At 43.5% G+C, this 15,950-nt stretch overlaps 1 protein-coding gene across 6 annotated transcripts in view; it reads left to right on the top strand.

Moving 5' to 3' along the window:
• abr (ABR activator of RhoGEF and GTPase) overlaps nucleotides 1-15,950 on the top strand; it is a 233,895-nt gene that overhangs the window by 156,552 nt on the left and 61,393 nt on the right. For all 6 annotated transcript variants that reach the window (XM_029700420.1, XM_029700422.1, XM_029700424.1 and 3 more), the window contains 2 exons: nucleotides 9,632-9,729; nucleotides 9,888-10,019. In XM_029700420.1, the coding sequence (XP_029556280.1) occupies nucleotides 9,632-9,729; nucleotides 9,888-10,019 (230 nt within the window). The remainder of the gene's footprint in view (nucleotides 1-9,631; nucleotides 9,730-9,887; nucleotides 10,020-15,950) is intronic.

Here is a 15,950-nt window from a genome sequence, read left to right as displayed (position 1 = left end):
TTGGTGTACTCAGAGGACCGTTATTAGCATGTTTTAACCACTTCTATAAAAATGTTATATTATCAGATATTCAACAAAAAGGTCTGATTTCATTATTACTGAAGCAGGACCCAAGTGGTAATTATAAAGATCCAGTCCATTTTAAAAATGGAGGCCCCTTCAGTTTTGTGATGCAAAAATTCTAGCAAAGTGCATAGCAGTATACCACCCTGCATCCCACTGCTGGCTTGCTTACGAAGCTAAGCAGGGTTGGTCCTGGTCAGTCCCTGGATGGGAGACCAGATGCTCCTGCAAGTGATGTTGGAGGGCCAGTAGGAGGCACCCTTTTCCTCTGGTCTAAAAAAATATCCCAATCATTGGGGACATTGCCCCGGACATTGCCCTGTGTAGGCTGCCCTCTTTCGGATGGGACGTTAAACAGGTGTTCTAACTCTCTGTGGTCACTAAAGATCCCATGGCACTTATTGTAAGAGTAGGGTGTTAACCCCGGTGTCCTGGCTAAATTCCCAATCTGGCCTTCATTCTATCATGGCCACCTAATCACCCCGAGCTTACAATTGTCTCTTTCATTCCCTCTCCTCTCCCCTGTAACTATTCCCCAAGTTGTTGCTGTAAATGAGAATGTGTTCTCAGTCAACTTACCTGGTAAAGTAAAAACAAAAATAGCGCTTAGAATTACGAAGGTATTGTCAGATTTTACTCATCCTAATCAGACAGGTTTTTACATGGACGATACATTGGAGATAATATAAGACAAGTACTGGAAACAATAGAACACTATAAACAATGTGGGAGACCAGGTCTGGTATTCATAGCTGACTTTAAAAAGGCTTTTGATAAAGTACGTCTGGAATTTATATATAAACGCCTGGAATATTTCAATTTGAGAATCTCTTATACAATGGGTTAAAGTTGTGTTTTACCTTAGCTGTAAAATAGTAAATAATGACGACTTCTCAAAACTTTAAACTGTCGAGGAGTAAAACAAGGTTGTCCATTATCGAGATATCTATTTATTATGGCCATCGAAATGTTGGCTATTAAAATCAGATCCAACAATAATATCAAGGGCCTAGAAATCCCAGGTTTAAAAACAAAGGTGTCATTGTACACTGATTCATGTTTTCTTTTTAATCCACAATTTGAATCCACAGCATCATAGATGATCTAGATACTTTTTCTAACCCCTGGATTACAACCAAATAATGATGTGTACTATATTACGTATTGGATCACACATTTTATTTACATGTAGTTAACCAATAAAATGGTCTGATGGTGAAGTGGACATACTCAGTATTTATTTCCTGAAAGAAAGAAATTCTCATTACAATACATTTTAATAGAAAATTTGCAAAAATGGATAAGATCTTGCTACTGTAGAAAGTAAAATACCTGTCTATTTGTGGAAAAATCACTCTCATGAACTCTTTAGTCATATCACAGTTTACCTATTTGCCTATGGCCTTGCCTGCACATACCAACTTGTTTTTTTTAATTATATGAGCAAAAATGATTCAGTTTTATTTGGAACGGCAAGCGCGACAAAATTAAACTGGCCTATTTATATAATGAATATGAATTCAGAGGGCAGAAATGATTAAATATTAAAGCATTAGACCTCTCACTAAAGGATTGTCATTCAAAAGTTATACTTAAATCCGTACTGGTTCTCTAGCAGATTAGTAATAATGTCTCATCCCATGTTCAAGAATGGCCTTTATTCAGATTACAGCCTCTCATTTTCAGTTATTTGAAATTAAACAAGCCATAGAAAGTTGGTTGCAATTTCAGTTTAATCCACCAGAAAATACAGAATAAATATTACAAAAATATTATGGTTAAACTGAAATATAATAATAAAAAAATATATGTATTATTTTTTTAAATATATATATATTTGTAAATTATATCATAAATAGGACTGGTGGCATTATGTCACACATGCAGCTAACAAAAATATGGAAATGTCTGCTCTACCCAAAATTACAACCAGCTAATTGCAATTTTACCGCAAAAATGGAAGAGGAAAGTGGAAGGGGGAGAAAGTAAGGAACTTGACTGTCGGCCCTGCATTAGACCAAAATTGGCTACAGAAAATTATGATAAATAAAAAAAGTATACCAGTTTCATTAACGGACCAAAAAAATGACAGCTGTGCCATATAGATTGCAAAATAGGAAAAGATTGGAAAATAGGAAAAGTTTCTCTGCAGATGGTTTATGAACTGATACACAAAACAACGCTTGATTCAAAACGTTGAATTTTTCAATGTAAATGATTATACAAAATTCTCGCAACCAATAGAATGTTATATACAGTACCAGTACCAATGTTTGGTGTATTGGGATTGGTGTACTTGGCCAAAGAGCTTTATTTTCATATCATCTAACCATAGCATCGCCTGAAGTTTGCTAAATCACATTGGCACTTGGGTTGGAACCTGTGATATTGTCGAAAATATTATGTTGGTTGACTTGTAATAAAGTAAGTACTGGTACAAACGTGTTTGTCTGTGTATGATGCCGTTTGGAACACAAGTCTTATAGAGAGGTCTTAGTTCGTTAGGAAATCCCCTAATTCTTTAGAAAAGGGTCGTTATGGAGACTGGCGACCATCTGTCATTTCATGTTTAGTTTTATTGTCGGCTTCCCTGGTCTAAGTCCTTACATTTTGTATTGCTCTGATTCTGCCTTTAGGGCATATTGTTTGTGTACAAGTCATCTGTCACCCATTTTCTCCCTTGCATAAGAGTGTGTGCCTGTGTGTTGGTACGATTGTGTGTATGTATAATAATACAGTAGCCCATAGCACATTACAACATATGGCTCCTACAGTCATTACAATATGATTAAGGCGCACAGTACTGGAGTATGTACAAACATGTCCTATTAAAATGGTCTTATCACTGTTGCCACACACAGTTTCATCCAATAGGAAGCAGAGTTCAATTTCATCTCAGGGCAATATTTCAGAAGTGGGTCAGTGGAAGATTCTAGAAGTCTACTGGTTCGCCCCAAAAATACGATAAAAAAATGAGGGGAAAACATTGACCTAAAATAAAGGTGTTATCTTCTACACCACTGAACATTGTAATAACACCTCTATAAGATGGAGATTTGGTGGTTTCATACAGCATTATAATACACACATATACAGTAAAATATCATATTGGAGTTTTGGACTAGTACTGTATGTATAGGATAGATTTTCTCATCTCTTCCTCTGTAATGCTTAATGTTATCCGGCCCTCTGCATGCTTTTCTCATCTCTTCCTCTGTAATGCTTCATGTTATCCAGCCCTCTGCATGCTTTTCTCATCTCTTCCTCTGTAATGCTTCATGTTATCCAGCCCTCTGCATGCTTTTCTCATCTCTTCCTCTGTAATGCTTCATGTTATCCAGCCCTCTGCATGCTTTTCTCATCTCTTCCTATGTAATGCTTCATGTTATCCAGCCCTCTGCATGCTTTTCTCATCTCTTCCTCTGTAATGCTTCATGTTATCCAGCCCTCTGCATGCTTTTCTCATCTCTTCCTCTGTAATGCTTCATGTTATCCAGCCCTCTGCATGCTTTTCTCATCTCTTCCTCTGTAATGCTTCATGTTATCCAGCCCTCTGCATGCTTTTCTCATCTCTTCCTCTGTAATGCTTCATGTTATCCAGCCCTCTGCATGCTTTTCTCATCTCTTCCTCTGTAATGCTTCATGTTATCCAGCCCTCTGCATGCTTTTCTCATCTCTTCCTCTGTAATGCTTCATGTTATCCAGCCCTCTGCATGCTTTTCTCATCTCTTCCTCTGTAATGCTTCATGTTATCCAGCCCTCTGCATGCTTTTCTCATCTCTTCCTCTGTAATGCTTCATGTTATCCAGCCCTCTGCATGCTTTTCTCATTTAATCGTTTTTCCTTTACTCCTTTTATTAGTGTTATCATTCCGGATCCAATGAAAATAATTTGATTGCACAGTTTCCTTCTTCATAATGTTCCTTTTGAATTCCGCTTTCTTCCAGTATGTTCTAAATAAAGCGGTAGATTCGTCATGTTACAATAAGGATCTGTGTTTGGGAGGTGGTTGGAAAACACACAGAGGGGAAGGGACTCCCACACTATAAAGCAGACAGGCCCTCTCTCTCCCCCCTCCGTCTCTAGGCCTTGTTGTTCTTCCAGAGTCTACATATACTGATTGCTTTAAGTCAGTGGTGGGACGCTAGATTCAGCCTGCCGGCCAATATAGTTGATCAGGGGGCTGGAAAATAATATAATAATTGGTACATTGAAAATTAACTACAACTAAGCCTAAAAAGAGATTGTATTTAAAAATAACAGTAATTTCATACCTTGAGACACATTGAGACATTTATTTTTTTACTTGTGGAATACTTAAATTAAACACATTTTTGCTGAATTCCTGTTGATTTTTCAGCTCATCCAAAATGTAAATCCTAAAAAAATAAGACAACCCCTACTTTAAGTCTTCAGCATGACTGTTTGAGTCTCCGTTTCTCTGCCCACTGTTTCACCTACCACTGAACACTCACAGCTACAGGCTAGGATTAGGAAAGAGGACACACAAAAAGGGAGGGGGTCAACTTCCAGGTCATCTGGACAGAGTCAGGACAGTATCCATTAACCCCTATAGACGGTATGTGTGTGTGACCTCGCTCAGACCCCTCACTGACCATTTAACCCCTTATACAACAGCCGGAAGAGGTCTGCCAATGAAATGACAGCCCTCAGGGCTTATTCAACCAATCACCTTTAGTCGCCAGCTCTCCTTCACTTCCTCATGTCCCATTTCTGAATCTCTCCTCTGGCAACACTACTAGCTAGGACAAATGAAAACGAGGCTAAATATGTTCCCTCTGGCCCTGTTTTTTATTGCAAGATTTTAGGCATATAAACCTATTTCAGATATGAAGGAAAAATACACTTCTCGCTAAATTTATGAGTTGTCCAGGAGTATGAATGTTTCCCTGAGTGGTTTTTGGTTTACACACTGTCTGAACAGAGTTTGCTGGGGTGTAAATCTGACACAGTGGGGAGTTGTGCTTCCGAAATGGTTCTTCTCTCAACAGAGCCAAATGCTATTTCTGTGGTCATTAACAGTGATAAACTACCCTGTTCTAACTCTCTATGAACTCACTTCAATGGAGCAGCACACTAGGCCAATGTCCAAATATGTACTGTACTACCTATACCCAGTGGTCTTAAATGTAACATTTTCTGCGTACCAAATGCACCCTATTCACTACAGTGCACTACTTTTAACCAGGGCCCATAAGTCTCTGGTCAAAAGTAGTGCACTGTGGGAGGTAGTCTTTGACTTACTAAATGATATGGACAGTAGTTAGTGTCAGATGATCGTGGTGCTGTGACAGGTCCCCTTCCTCTCACTTTATTACATCACCCATGTGGTGAATGTTTAATTATTAAAACGTGACTCCGTTTTGAAACCCCCCCAGATGGTCAGTTTGCCCACCTGTCAGGCTGACCGTGTGGTTGGAACAGGGAGGAGGAAGATGCGGTTTTTCTTTCCCAGACAGCAGCTTTTATTAGCAAACGTGAAGATAATAAGCCGGCGACTGTACAGTTATTTACAAAAACAAATCAACAGGACGATGAACAAAAAGTAGGACTAATCAACTCAAAAAAAATGCCAGGCTTCAGTCATTCCTGTACCCGGCAGTATGCCAATCTTACCCTGTCTGTCTTTGTCTGTACTCACACAGAAATTACAGGGTTTAATTATCAATACCCATCATGCATCTGACCAATGGGAAGAAGCCCTTTCACATCCTGTTCAATTAACATTCAACAGCATGAATTAGCGTCTAAACATCTTCACACACATCCATAACGGTGCAACCATGCTTTTAGTATAAATACAGTCTGGGATATGAACAGGTATGTCCACCCGGGATAACAAAGTATTCCCGTACACTGAATAAACCATGCTTTCTTCAACGTTTCCCATTGCCCAGTAGTTCCCTGACCAGGATATTAACAGATAACCCTCTATAATCAATGAGGAAATACCAGGTAATCATTTACAAAAAGGACATTATACCATTAATAAATATGTGCTTATCATAAACCATTTAACTGTTTGCAATGTCTGATTATTGATATAAGGCCTGTTTTTATATTGTGACAGAGATCATAGGACGATGGTCACACTCCCCATACTAAATGATTCCTCATTATGAGTGGTGATTACATCAGAGGGCTTCAGTATGCTGGAAAACAAGCAGGAATTAAATGGAACCACCATGAAATGAGATGCCCTTCCCCTCTCCAGTCTGGATCCTTCTACTATCCCCCACCTCATATCTACCTTATCCCAGACACAAGAATATGCAGGTCCTCTCTCTCGTTTGCCTCCCTGTGCTGTGCTTGTTCTGTGACAGAAGACTGAGGGTCGTCCATACCTCAACTGGTATGATCCCCTAACCCAGAGATGAATATAGGTCTATGAGCCAGACCCAGACAGACATGGGTCATGCTGTTGTTTTCATGTTGCTAAGTCATGTTTGACTGCGCTACAGTGTAAACACTGTCTGTAGTTCTGTGCCTGGGTGATGTGAATTTGTGTGTAGCTGTGGTGACTCCCAGGGTCAGGGGCATAGTCGGTAGCCATCCATCATGCTGTCAGAGAGCAGGGGAGACCCCAGGGACCCCAGCAGGGATGACGAGAGGCCTCTGACTCGGTCTCTTAAACCAGTGCTGGGGAGATATTGTAATGGTGTGTGTGCAGTCATGTCTGTGTTCCTTGTTCATTCTGTCAGTAATGCAGGCCTCTACCATTCGGTGGTAAGGGGTTGAGAAACACATTTTCAGTGGATTGACCATTAATATAGAAATGATCCAGCTCTACACAGTTGTGGTATAATTCTGAAAATTAGGACCGGGACAATACCAGTATCGCGATACTCATTAGTATCATGACAAGGAAACAGAACATGAAGCGGATTTAACTTCTTTAGGAAAACAGCTCTGACGTTGGAAACAAACATCATTATGTTGTCATCCAGAGTCACATTCATTGATTTTCCAAGCTGAAGCACATCATATTTTACATACAGCAGGTTTTTAAAGGACCAAAGAGTTAGGTCTGCTTGGTGTTTTCATTATAGTCATGGAATAAACCTAGTGATACTGGTTCATCCTGGCCCTAATGAAAATGTTTATCCATTTACTGTTGATATTGATATTATTGTGTTATAATTGCTGATTATTTTAGATCCACTCACTGTGATGTCTAACTCCCCTGTGTCCTGTTCAGATCTGTACTGTACCCTGTCTGTGTCCTGTTCAGATCTGTACTGTACCCTGTGTCTCTGTTCAGATCTGTACTGTACCCTGTCTGTGTCCTGTTCAGATCTGTACTGTACCCTGTGTCTCTGTTCAGATCTGTACTGTACCCTGTGTCCTGTTCAGATCTGTACTGTACCCTGTGTCTCTGTTCAGATCTGTACTGTACCCTGTGTCTCTGTTCAGATCTGTACTGTACCCTGTGTCTCTGTTCAGATCTGTACTGTATCCTGTGTCTCTGTTCAGATCTGTACTGTACCCTGTGTCCTGTTCAGATCTGTACTGTACCCTGTCTGTGTTCTGTTCAGATCTGTACTGTACCCTGTGTCTCTGTTCAGATCTGTACTGTACCCTGTGTCTCTGTTCAGATCTGTACTGTACCCTGTGTCCTGTTCAGATCTGTACTGTACCCTGTCTGTGTTCTGTTCAGATCTGTACTGTACCCTGTCTGTGTTCTGTTCAGATCTGTACTGTACCCTGTCTGTGTTCTGTTCAGATCTGTACTGTACCCTGTCTGTGTTCTGTTCAGATCTGTACTGTACCCTGTCTGTGTTCTGTTCAGATCTGTACTGTACCCTGTCTGTGTTCTGTTCAGATCTGTACTGTACCCTGTCTGTGTTCTGTTCAGATCTGTACTGTACCCTGTCTGTGTTCTGTTCAGATCTGTACTGTACCCTGTGTCTCTGTTCAGATCTGTACTGTACCCTGTGTCTCTGTTCAGATCTGTACTGTACCCTGTGTCCTGTTCAGATCTGTACTGTACCCTGTCTGTGTTCTGTTCAGATCTGTACTGTACCCTGTGTCTCTGTTCAGATCTGTACTGTACCCTGTCTGTGTTCTGTTCAGATCTGTACTGTACCCTGTCTGTGTTCTGTTCAGATCTGTACTGTACCCTGTCTGTGTTCTGTTCAGATCTGTACTGTACCCTGTCTGTGTTCTGTTCAGATCTGTACTGTACCCTGTGTCTCTGTTCAGATCTGTACTGTACCCTGTGTCCTGTTCAGATCTGTACTGTACCCTGTGTCTCTGTTCAGATCTGTACTGTACCCTGTCTGTGTCTCTGTTCAGATCTGTACTGTACCCTGTGTCTCTGTTCAGATCTGTACTGTACCCTGTCTGTGTTCTGTTCAGATCTGTACTGTACCCTGTCTGTGTTCTGTTCAGATCTGTACTGTACCCTGTGTCTCTGTTCAGATCTGTACTGTACCCTGTGTCCTGTTCAGATCTGTACTGTACCCTGTGTCCTGTTCAGATCTGTACTGTACCCTGTGTCCTGTTCAGATCTGTACTGTACCCTGTGTCTCTGTTCAGATCTGTACTGTACCCTGTGTCTCTGTTCAGATCTGTATTGTACCCTGTGTCCTGTTCAGATCTGCACTGTACCCTGTGTCCTGTTCAGATCTGCACTGTACCCTGTGTCTCTGTTCAGATCTGTACTGTACCCTGTGTCTCTGTTCAGATCTGTACTGTACCCTGTGTCTCTGTTCAGATCTGTACTGTACCCTGTGTCTCTGTTCAGATCTGTACTGTACCCTGTGTCTCTGTTCAGATCTGTACTGTACCCTGTCTCTGTTCAGATCTGTACTGTACCCTGTCTCTGTTCAGATCTGTACTGTACCCTGTGTCTCTGTTCAGATCTGTACTGTACCCTGTGTCTCTGTTCAGATCTGTACTGTACCCTGTGTCTCTGTTCAGATCTGTACTGTACCCTGTGTCTCTGTGTCCTGTTCAGATCTGTACTGTACCCTGTGTCTCTGTGTCCTGTTCAGATCTGTACTGTACCCTGTGTCTCTGTGTCCTGTTCAGATCTGTACTGTACCCTGTGTCTCTGTGTCCTGTTCAGATCTGTACTGTACCCTGTGTCTCTGTTCAGATCTGTACTGTACCCTGTGTCTCTGTTCAGATCTGTACTGTACCCTGTGTCTCTGTTCAGATCTGTACTGTACCCTGTCTGTGTCCTGTTCAGATCTGTACTGTACCCTGTGTCTCTGTTCAGATCTGTACTGTACCCTGTGTCTCTGTTCAGATCTGTACTGTACCCTGTCTGTGTCCTGTTCAGATCTGTACTGTACCCTGTGTCTCTGTTCAGATCTGTACTGTACCCTGTGTCTCTGTTCAGATCTGTACTGTACCCTGTGTCTCTGTTCAGATCTGTACTGTACCCTGTGTCTCTGTTCAGATCTGTACTGTACCCTGTGTCTCTGTTCAGATCTGTACTGTACCCTGTGTCTCTGTGTCCTGTTCAGATCTGTACTGTACCCTGTGTCTCTGTGTCCTGTTCAGATCTGTACTGTACCCTGTGTCTCTGTGTCCTGTTCAGATCTGTACTGTACCCTAGAGGTGGACTCGTATGGCTACTTTGTCAGCAAGGCCAAGACCCGCGTCTTCAGAGACACCACTGAACCACAGTGGAATGAGGTGAGAGACCAACACAGAGCTCCAATATTCAGGTCATATTACTGTCAGTTATGTTGTCAATGTTGTCTCCATTTCCAGTACTCCATCATACAGAATGTTCTCTGGTCAATAGGACATTGAAGCCTGTTCTCCTGTCCTGACTCTACATTGTCCAATAGGAGTTTGAAATTGAGCTGGAGGGTTCTCAGTGCCTGCGGATCCTGTGCTACGAGAAATGTTACGACAAGACCAAGCTCAACAAGGATGACAATGAGATCGTGGACATTATCATGGGCAAGGGCCAGGTGCAGGTAAGAAGAGAGGGGAAAAACCTCACATCATAAAACCAAACTCACTGTATGCTTATTCCATATGCATGTATGGACTTGTTGTCTTTATAGACCTTTGCAGAAACATAGTGTACCACAAGCTCCTATGTACATCAGTAGACTATGGAGATATACATTCAGCTCAGACTTTTCCCCGTCGTGTGACTCACACTTGTTGTTGTCTGGCCTCTTGTGTACAATAGATGAGTTTAGTTATGGTGGGCTGCCTTTGACGTGTCACTTGTTTTAAATGTGTGTGTGTGTGAGAGAGTTAGGGGTTTTCCTCCTGGTGTGAGAAGACCCTATAAAAAGTCCCCCTCACTCAGAATGTCCCGTGACATGTTTGGGTTGTGTATTACAGTCTGTGGTTAGGTTGTTGTTCTGGCCTCATAGGGTAGCAGGCCTCTACGCTGACCTTTTTCACAAGGAGCACATGTGTGTCTCAGTTGAAACATGTAGGAGCACACAAAGACATTTAGGAGCACAATGAGAAATATTTGTGGTATTAAAGCTAGAATCCTTCATTTTTCTAGTCACACTGGCGCTTCTAAATGTACATTTCCAGTCACACAGCTAAATATTTAGGCGCGTATGCAAATAAAATGGTCGCACTGTTTGAGCCCTGGGTAGTCTCAGGAACCAGGCCCCTGTTATAGAGGAGTAGTTAGAAGTAGAAATACTGAGGGACAAGTACATTATTCCTTTCAGACCAGTCATAGACAGTTGTTTTCTACAAATGATGCAACATGAACGAGTGTTGTGTGGAGAACATACAGTTGTACTAAGATGTCCTATTTGATGCATACTCTATGAATAACAAACTATTATCCTGGATTGTGGTTGTGTTCTTAAACTCCAGCATCTCTTAAGTTATTTGAAGTTTGTCTTGTTTTTTCTGTCCTTGACAGACGTGTCAATGCTTCTCTTCCTCTTCAAGTATAGTGATGAATGACACTCTTCACTCCCCCTCATTGGCAGTCCAATTTGAAGAGGGTTTGTTTTTAGAGGGCTGTTTCCTTTTCTCTGACTAACTGTGGAAAAGCTGTTTAGATAGAGGTTTTATTTGCCTCTAGTGAACCAGAGAGGACCTCTGGCCTGTTCGCTGGATGGTCCTCTGTGTACTAACTCTTCGTACTAACTGAGGAATGTCCACATTTTCTAGCAATGCTATGCATTCTGAGATGTCAGACATCATCATAGCCCATATGTGGAATCCATTTTGTCCCTGCATGTGTCATACCACTGTCCCTTTAGTGATAGTCTCTAAGGGTTTCTGAAGTATCATCAATTATTATTGGTTGTTGTAATGTTTGTCGGAAACATGCAGTACTCCATACAGTAAACACTCCTGCTACTACTACTCCACAAACTCCTACTGTATAATATACACTTTTACTGTGCAGTACAGTAAAGCAGATTTTCCCAACTCCAGTACTCCCAACAGCACATTTCTGTTGTTGCCCTGGACAAACTCACCTAATTCAACTCAATTGAGGGCTTGAAGATGAGTTTTTACAATAAGAATGTGTACTGTTGGGGGTACAGGCGGACTGGAGTTGGGCTCCACTGCTGTACAACACCAACAATAATGACATTACTACCAATGATCTATTTCTATCAGGTTTTATTTCCTGCTCTGATCTGCACACCAGGATTAGTCAAATGGAGGAAAAAAGGCTAATTAAAAGCTTAATTAAAACACCTTCTGATCTTTGGCCAGGCACCTGTTGAACCAGATTATATTCCACTGTAATTCTTATCAGCCTTAACCCCCACTAATGGGTTAATAAGGTTTATCTTCTTCCTGCACAGCTGCAGAGGAGGAGGAGTGGATGGGTAGGCCTGTTAGCTCTTTGACAGGACTGATTAGGAGTGGAACGCTAGACTCTGGAGGCTGTGGTGTGTGTGGGGGGGGGGCACTGAGCTGCAGACCTGCCTCATACCAACTTCACTGCAGCCTGTCATGCCCATGGCTAAAATATGTGCCCACTACTCACTCACAGGGGTTCAACAGAGAGGCACACTGTCTTCTGGGAAAACACGCTGCCTCCCAGCCAACAGCCATGTTGCTAAAAATGAACAAATACATCTGTTATTCACCACGTTTGCTGCTAGCTTGATTTGGGGAAGAGGAAGGGTTAAAAGTGAAGAGAATGGCATGTTCAGTCCCAGGATGGGAGATATTTTGTTTCTGTAAAGAAGGTGTTAAGTTGGCTAGTGCTATATCAATATACATGTGACATGTACGATACTGTTTTAGAATACATTGAACTATTAGATAGTCATGCCACTGAAGAACACTGCAGTGCCCGTCCCACTCAGACTGCCATAAGTAAGGGTCTCTTTTAGTTCTGATCAATCAGACTTCTTTCCATGGATACAAGGGTCCCTGTGGTGCCTAGTAAGGTCAAACTGGTGTGTGTCTCTCTCTGAGGGTCAGCCACTCCAATGCACACACACAAACGTACACAAGCGGTACCGATGCACCAAATCTGGAACCAACAGGACCCTGAAGATCTTCTACCCCCAAGCTATAAGGCTGCTAAAATAGTTAGTCCTGCTAGCTATTGGTTAGCTATTTAACTATCTGTATTGACCCTTTTTGCACTCATTTATTTTGACTCATCACATCCGCTGCTGTTACTGTTTATTATCTATCCTGTTAACTAGTCACTTTATTCCTAGTTATATGTACATATCTACCTCAATTACCTTGTACCCCTTCACATGGACTCGGTACTGGTACCCCTGTGTACAGCCAAGTTATCGTTACTCATCGTATATTTATTGTTCATTTTATTATTACTTGTTATTATTTCTCTATTTTAAGCATTTCACTGTTAGTCTACACCTGTTGTTTACGAGGCATGTGACAAATGAAATGTACGCCTCTGATCTTTCTCTCTGCCTAATAATCATTTATTTAGTACCAGCTGGCAGGCAGCAATTCATTTCCACACACAGCTCTGACCCCCAGGAGATAACCTCTGAACCCTGACCTCTAGGGGTGAAAGCTCTAATCCTCCATTAAACGACAACATGTTGGAGGCTATTTCCCCCCGTCTGTCTCAGCTCACACTGGGAAAATTAATGGGCTCTTAAAGTCCTTTGAGGTTGGCTATAACAGTACTGATCAATATCTGTCCTCCAGGCTGTCAGTTAAAACGGCAGCAGAGGTTACCTTCTTCTCTCTAGCTGGTCCCTGTTGAATGAGGGCTGCGCCTGAAATGGTATTACTTTTAGCTAGGGCCCGCTTTGGGGATATATCGGGAATAAAGGTGCCTTTTCAGACCCAGACGAGGTTGGAAAGGCCTTTGTGTTGGACTGACTGTGACTGACTTTCCATGGGCTTTCCATTTCAGTCTTTTTGAATTTCAGAAATGACTCTATTACATTTAAGTGCCTGATTTCTAAGATGATGTCTTGAAAGGGGACCGTTCACGCAACGCTTGGGACGACAACCCCGAACCAGTGTTTTTATGTAGTAACCCCCCACACACACCCTCTGCTCACCCCATCCCCTGGGCTCAAGCCTTTCATTTCTCTCTTATCTGAGAACAGAGTGTTGTCTTCCATAGACCCACCACTGTTCACACAGCCATCTGTCTGGGAGTGTTGTCTCTAGCACAGAGGAGACTGGGACTGGAGAAGAATGTGGCGATACTGATGGTATGACTCTGATTTTGATAGTCTGATATTCTTCTGTTAGTTACATTTACATTTACATTTAAGTCATTTAGCAGACGCTCTTATCCAGAGCAACTTACAAATTGGTGCATTCACCTTATGATATCCAGTGGAACAACCACTTTACAATAGTGCATCTAAATCTTTTAAGGGGGGGGGGGGTAGAGGGATTACTTTATCCTATCCTAGGTATTCCTTAAAGAGGTGGGGTTTCAGGTGTCTCCGGAAGGTGGTGATTGACTCCGCTGTCCTGGCGTCGTGAGGGAGCTTGTTCCATCATTGGGGTGCCAGAGCAGCGAACAGTTTTGACTGGGCTGAGCGGGAACTGTGCTTCCTCAGAGGTAGGGAGGCGAGCAGGCCAGAGGTGGATGAACGCAGTGCCCTTGTTTGGGTGTAGGGCCTGATCAGAGCCTGAAGGTATGGAGGTGCCGTTCCCCTCACAGCTCCGTAGGCAAGCACCATGGTCTTGTAGCGGATGCGAGCTCCAACTGGAAGCCAGTGGAGAGAGCGGAGGAGCGGGGTGATGTGAGAGAACTTGGGAAGGTTGAACACCAGACGGGCTGCGGCGTTCTGGATGAGTTGTAGGGGTTTAATGGCACAGGCAGGGAGCCCAGCCAACAGCGAGTTGCAGTAATCCAGACGGGAGATGACAAGTGCCTGGATTAGGACCTGCGCCGCTTCCTGTGTGAGGCAGGGTCGTACTCTGCGAATGTTGTAGAGCATGAACCTACAGGATCGGGTCACCGCCTTGATGTTAGTGGAGAACGACAGGGTGTTGTCCAGGGTCACGCCAAGGTTCTTAGCACTCTGGGAGGAGGACACAATGGAGATGTCAACCGTGATGGCGAGATCATGGAACGGGCAGTCCTTCCCCGGGAGGAAGAGCAGCTCCGTCTTGCCGAGGTTCAGCTTGAGGTGGTGATTCGTCATCCACACTGATATGTCTGCCAGACATGCAGAGATGCGATTCGCCTGGTTATCAGAAGGGGGAAAGGAGAAGATTAATTGTGTGTCGTCTGCATAGCAATGATAGGAGAGACTATGTGAGGATATGACAGAGCCAAGTGACTTGGTGTATAGCGAGAATAGGAGAGGGCCTAGAACAGAGCCCTGGGGGACACCAGTGGTGAGAGCACGTGGTGCGGAGACAGATTCTCGCCACGCCACCTGGTAGGAGCGACCTGTCAGGTAGGACGCAATCCAAGCGTGGGCCGCGCCGGAGATGCCCAACTCGGAGAGGGTGGAGAGGAGGATCTGATGGTTCACAGTATCAAAGGCAGCCGATAGGTCTAGAAGGATGAGAGCAGAGGAGAGAGAGTTAGCTTTAGCAGTGCGGAGCGCCTCCGTGACACAGAGAAGAGCAGTCTCAGTTGAATGACCAGTCTTGAAACCTGACTGATTTGGATCAAGAAGGTCATTCTGAGAGAGATAGCAGGAGAGCTGGCCAAGGACGGCACGTTCAAGAGTTTTGGAGAGAAAAGAAAGAAGGGATACTGGTCTGTAGTTGTTGACATCGGAGGGATCGAGTGTAGGTTTTTTGAGAAGGGGTGCAACACTCGCTCTCTTGAAGATGGAAGGGACGTAGCCAGCGGTCAAGGATGAGTTGACCAGCGAGGTGAGGTAAGGGAGAAGGTCTCCGGAAATGGTCTGGAGAAGAGAGGAGGGGATAGGGTCAAGCGGGCAGGTTGTTGGGCGGCTGGCCGTCACAAGTCGCAAGATTTCATCTGTAGAGAGAGGGGAGAAAGAGGTCAAAGCATAGGGTAGGGCAATGTGAGCAGGACCAGCGGTGTCGTTTGACTTAACAAACGAGGATCGGATGTCGTCAACCTTCTTTTCAAAATGGTTGACAAAGTCATCCGCAGAGAGGGAGGAGGGGGAGGAGGATTCAGGAGGGAGGGAGGAGAAGGTGGCAAAGAGCTTCCTAGGGGGACCAGCTTCCTAGTTGGGGACCAGCCGTCTCTGATCATGCTGCTTCCCCATCTAGTGCTCTTTATTGATGGAAGGTAGTTGGACCAGCCGTCTCTGATCATGCTGCTTCCCCATCTAGTGCTCTTTATTGATGGAGGGTAGTTGGACCAGCCGTCTCTGATCATGCTGCTTCCCCATCTAGTGCTCTTTATTGATGGAGGGTAGTTGGGGACCAGCCGTCTCTGATCATGCTGCTTCCCCATCTAGTGCTCTTTATTGATGGAGGGTAGTTGGGGACCAGCCGTCTCTGATCATGCT

Source organism: Salmo trutta, chromosome 19 (genome assembly GCF_901001165.1).
Source record: "Salmo trutta chromosome 19, fSalTru1.1, whole genome shotgun sequence".
In the NCBI taxonomy this organism is placed as follows: domain Eukaryota; kingdom Metazoa; phylum Chordata; class Actinopteri; order Salmoniformes; family Salmonidae; genus Salmo; species Salmo trutta.
The sequence above is the reverse complement of the archived record's forward strand: the minus strand, read 5'-3'. Positions and strand labels throughout refer to the sequence as shown.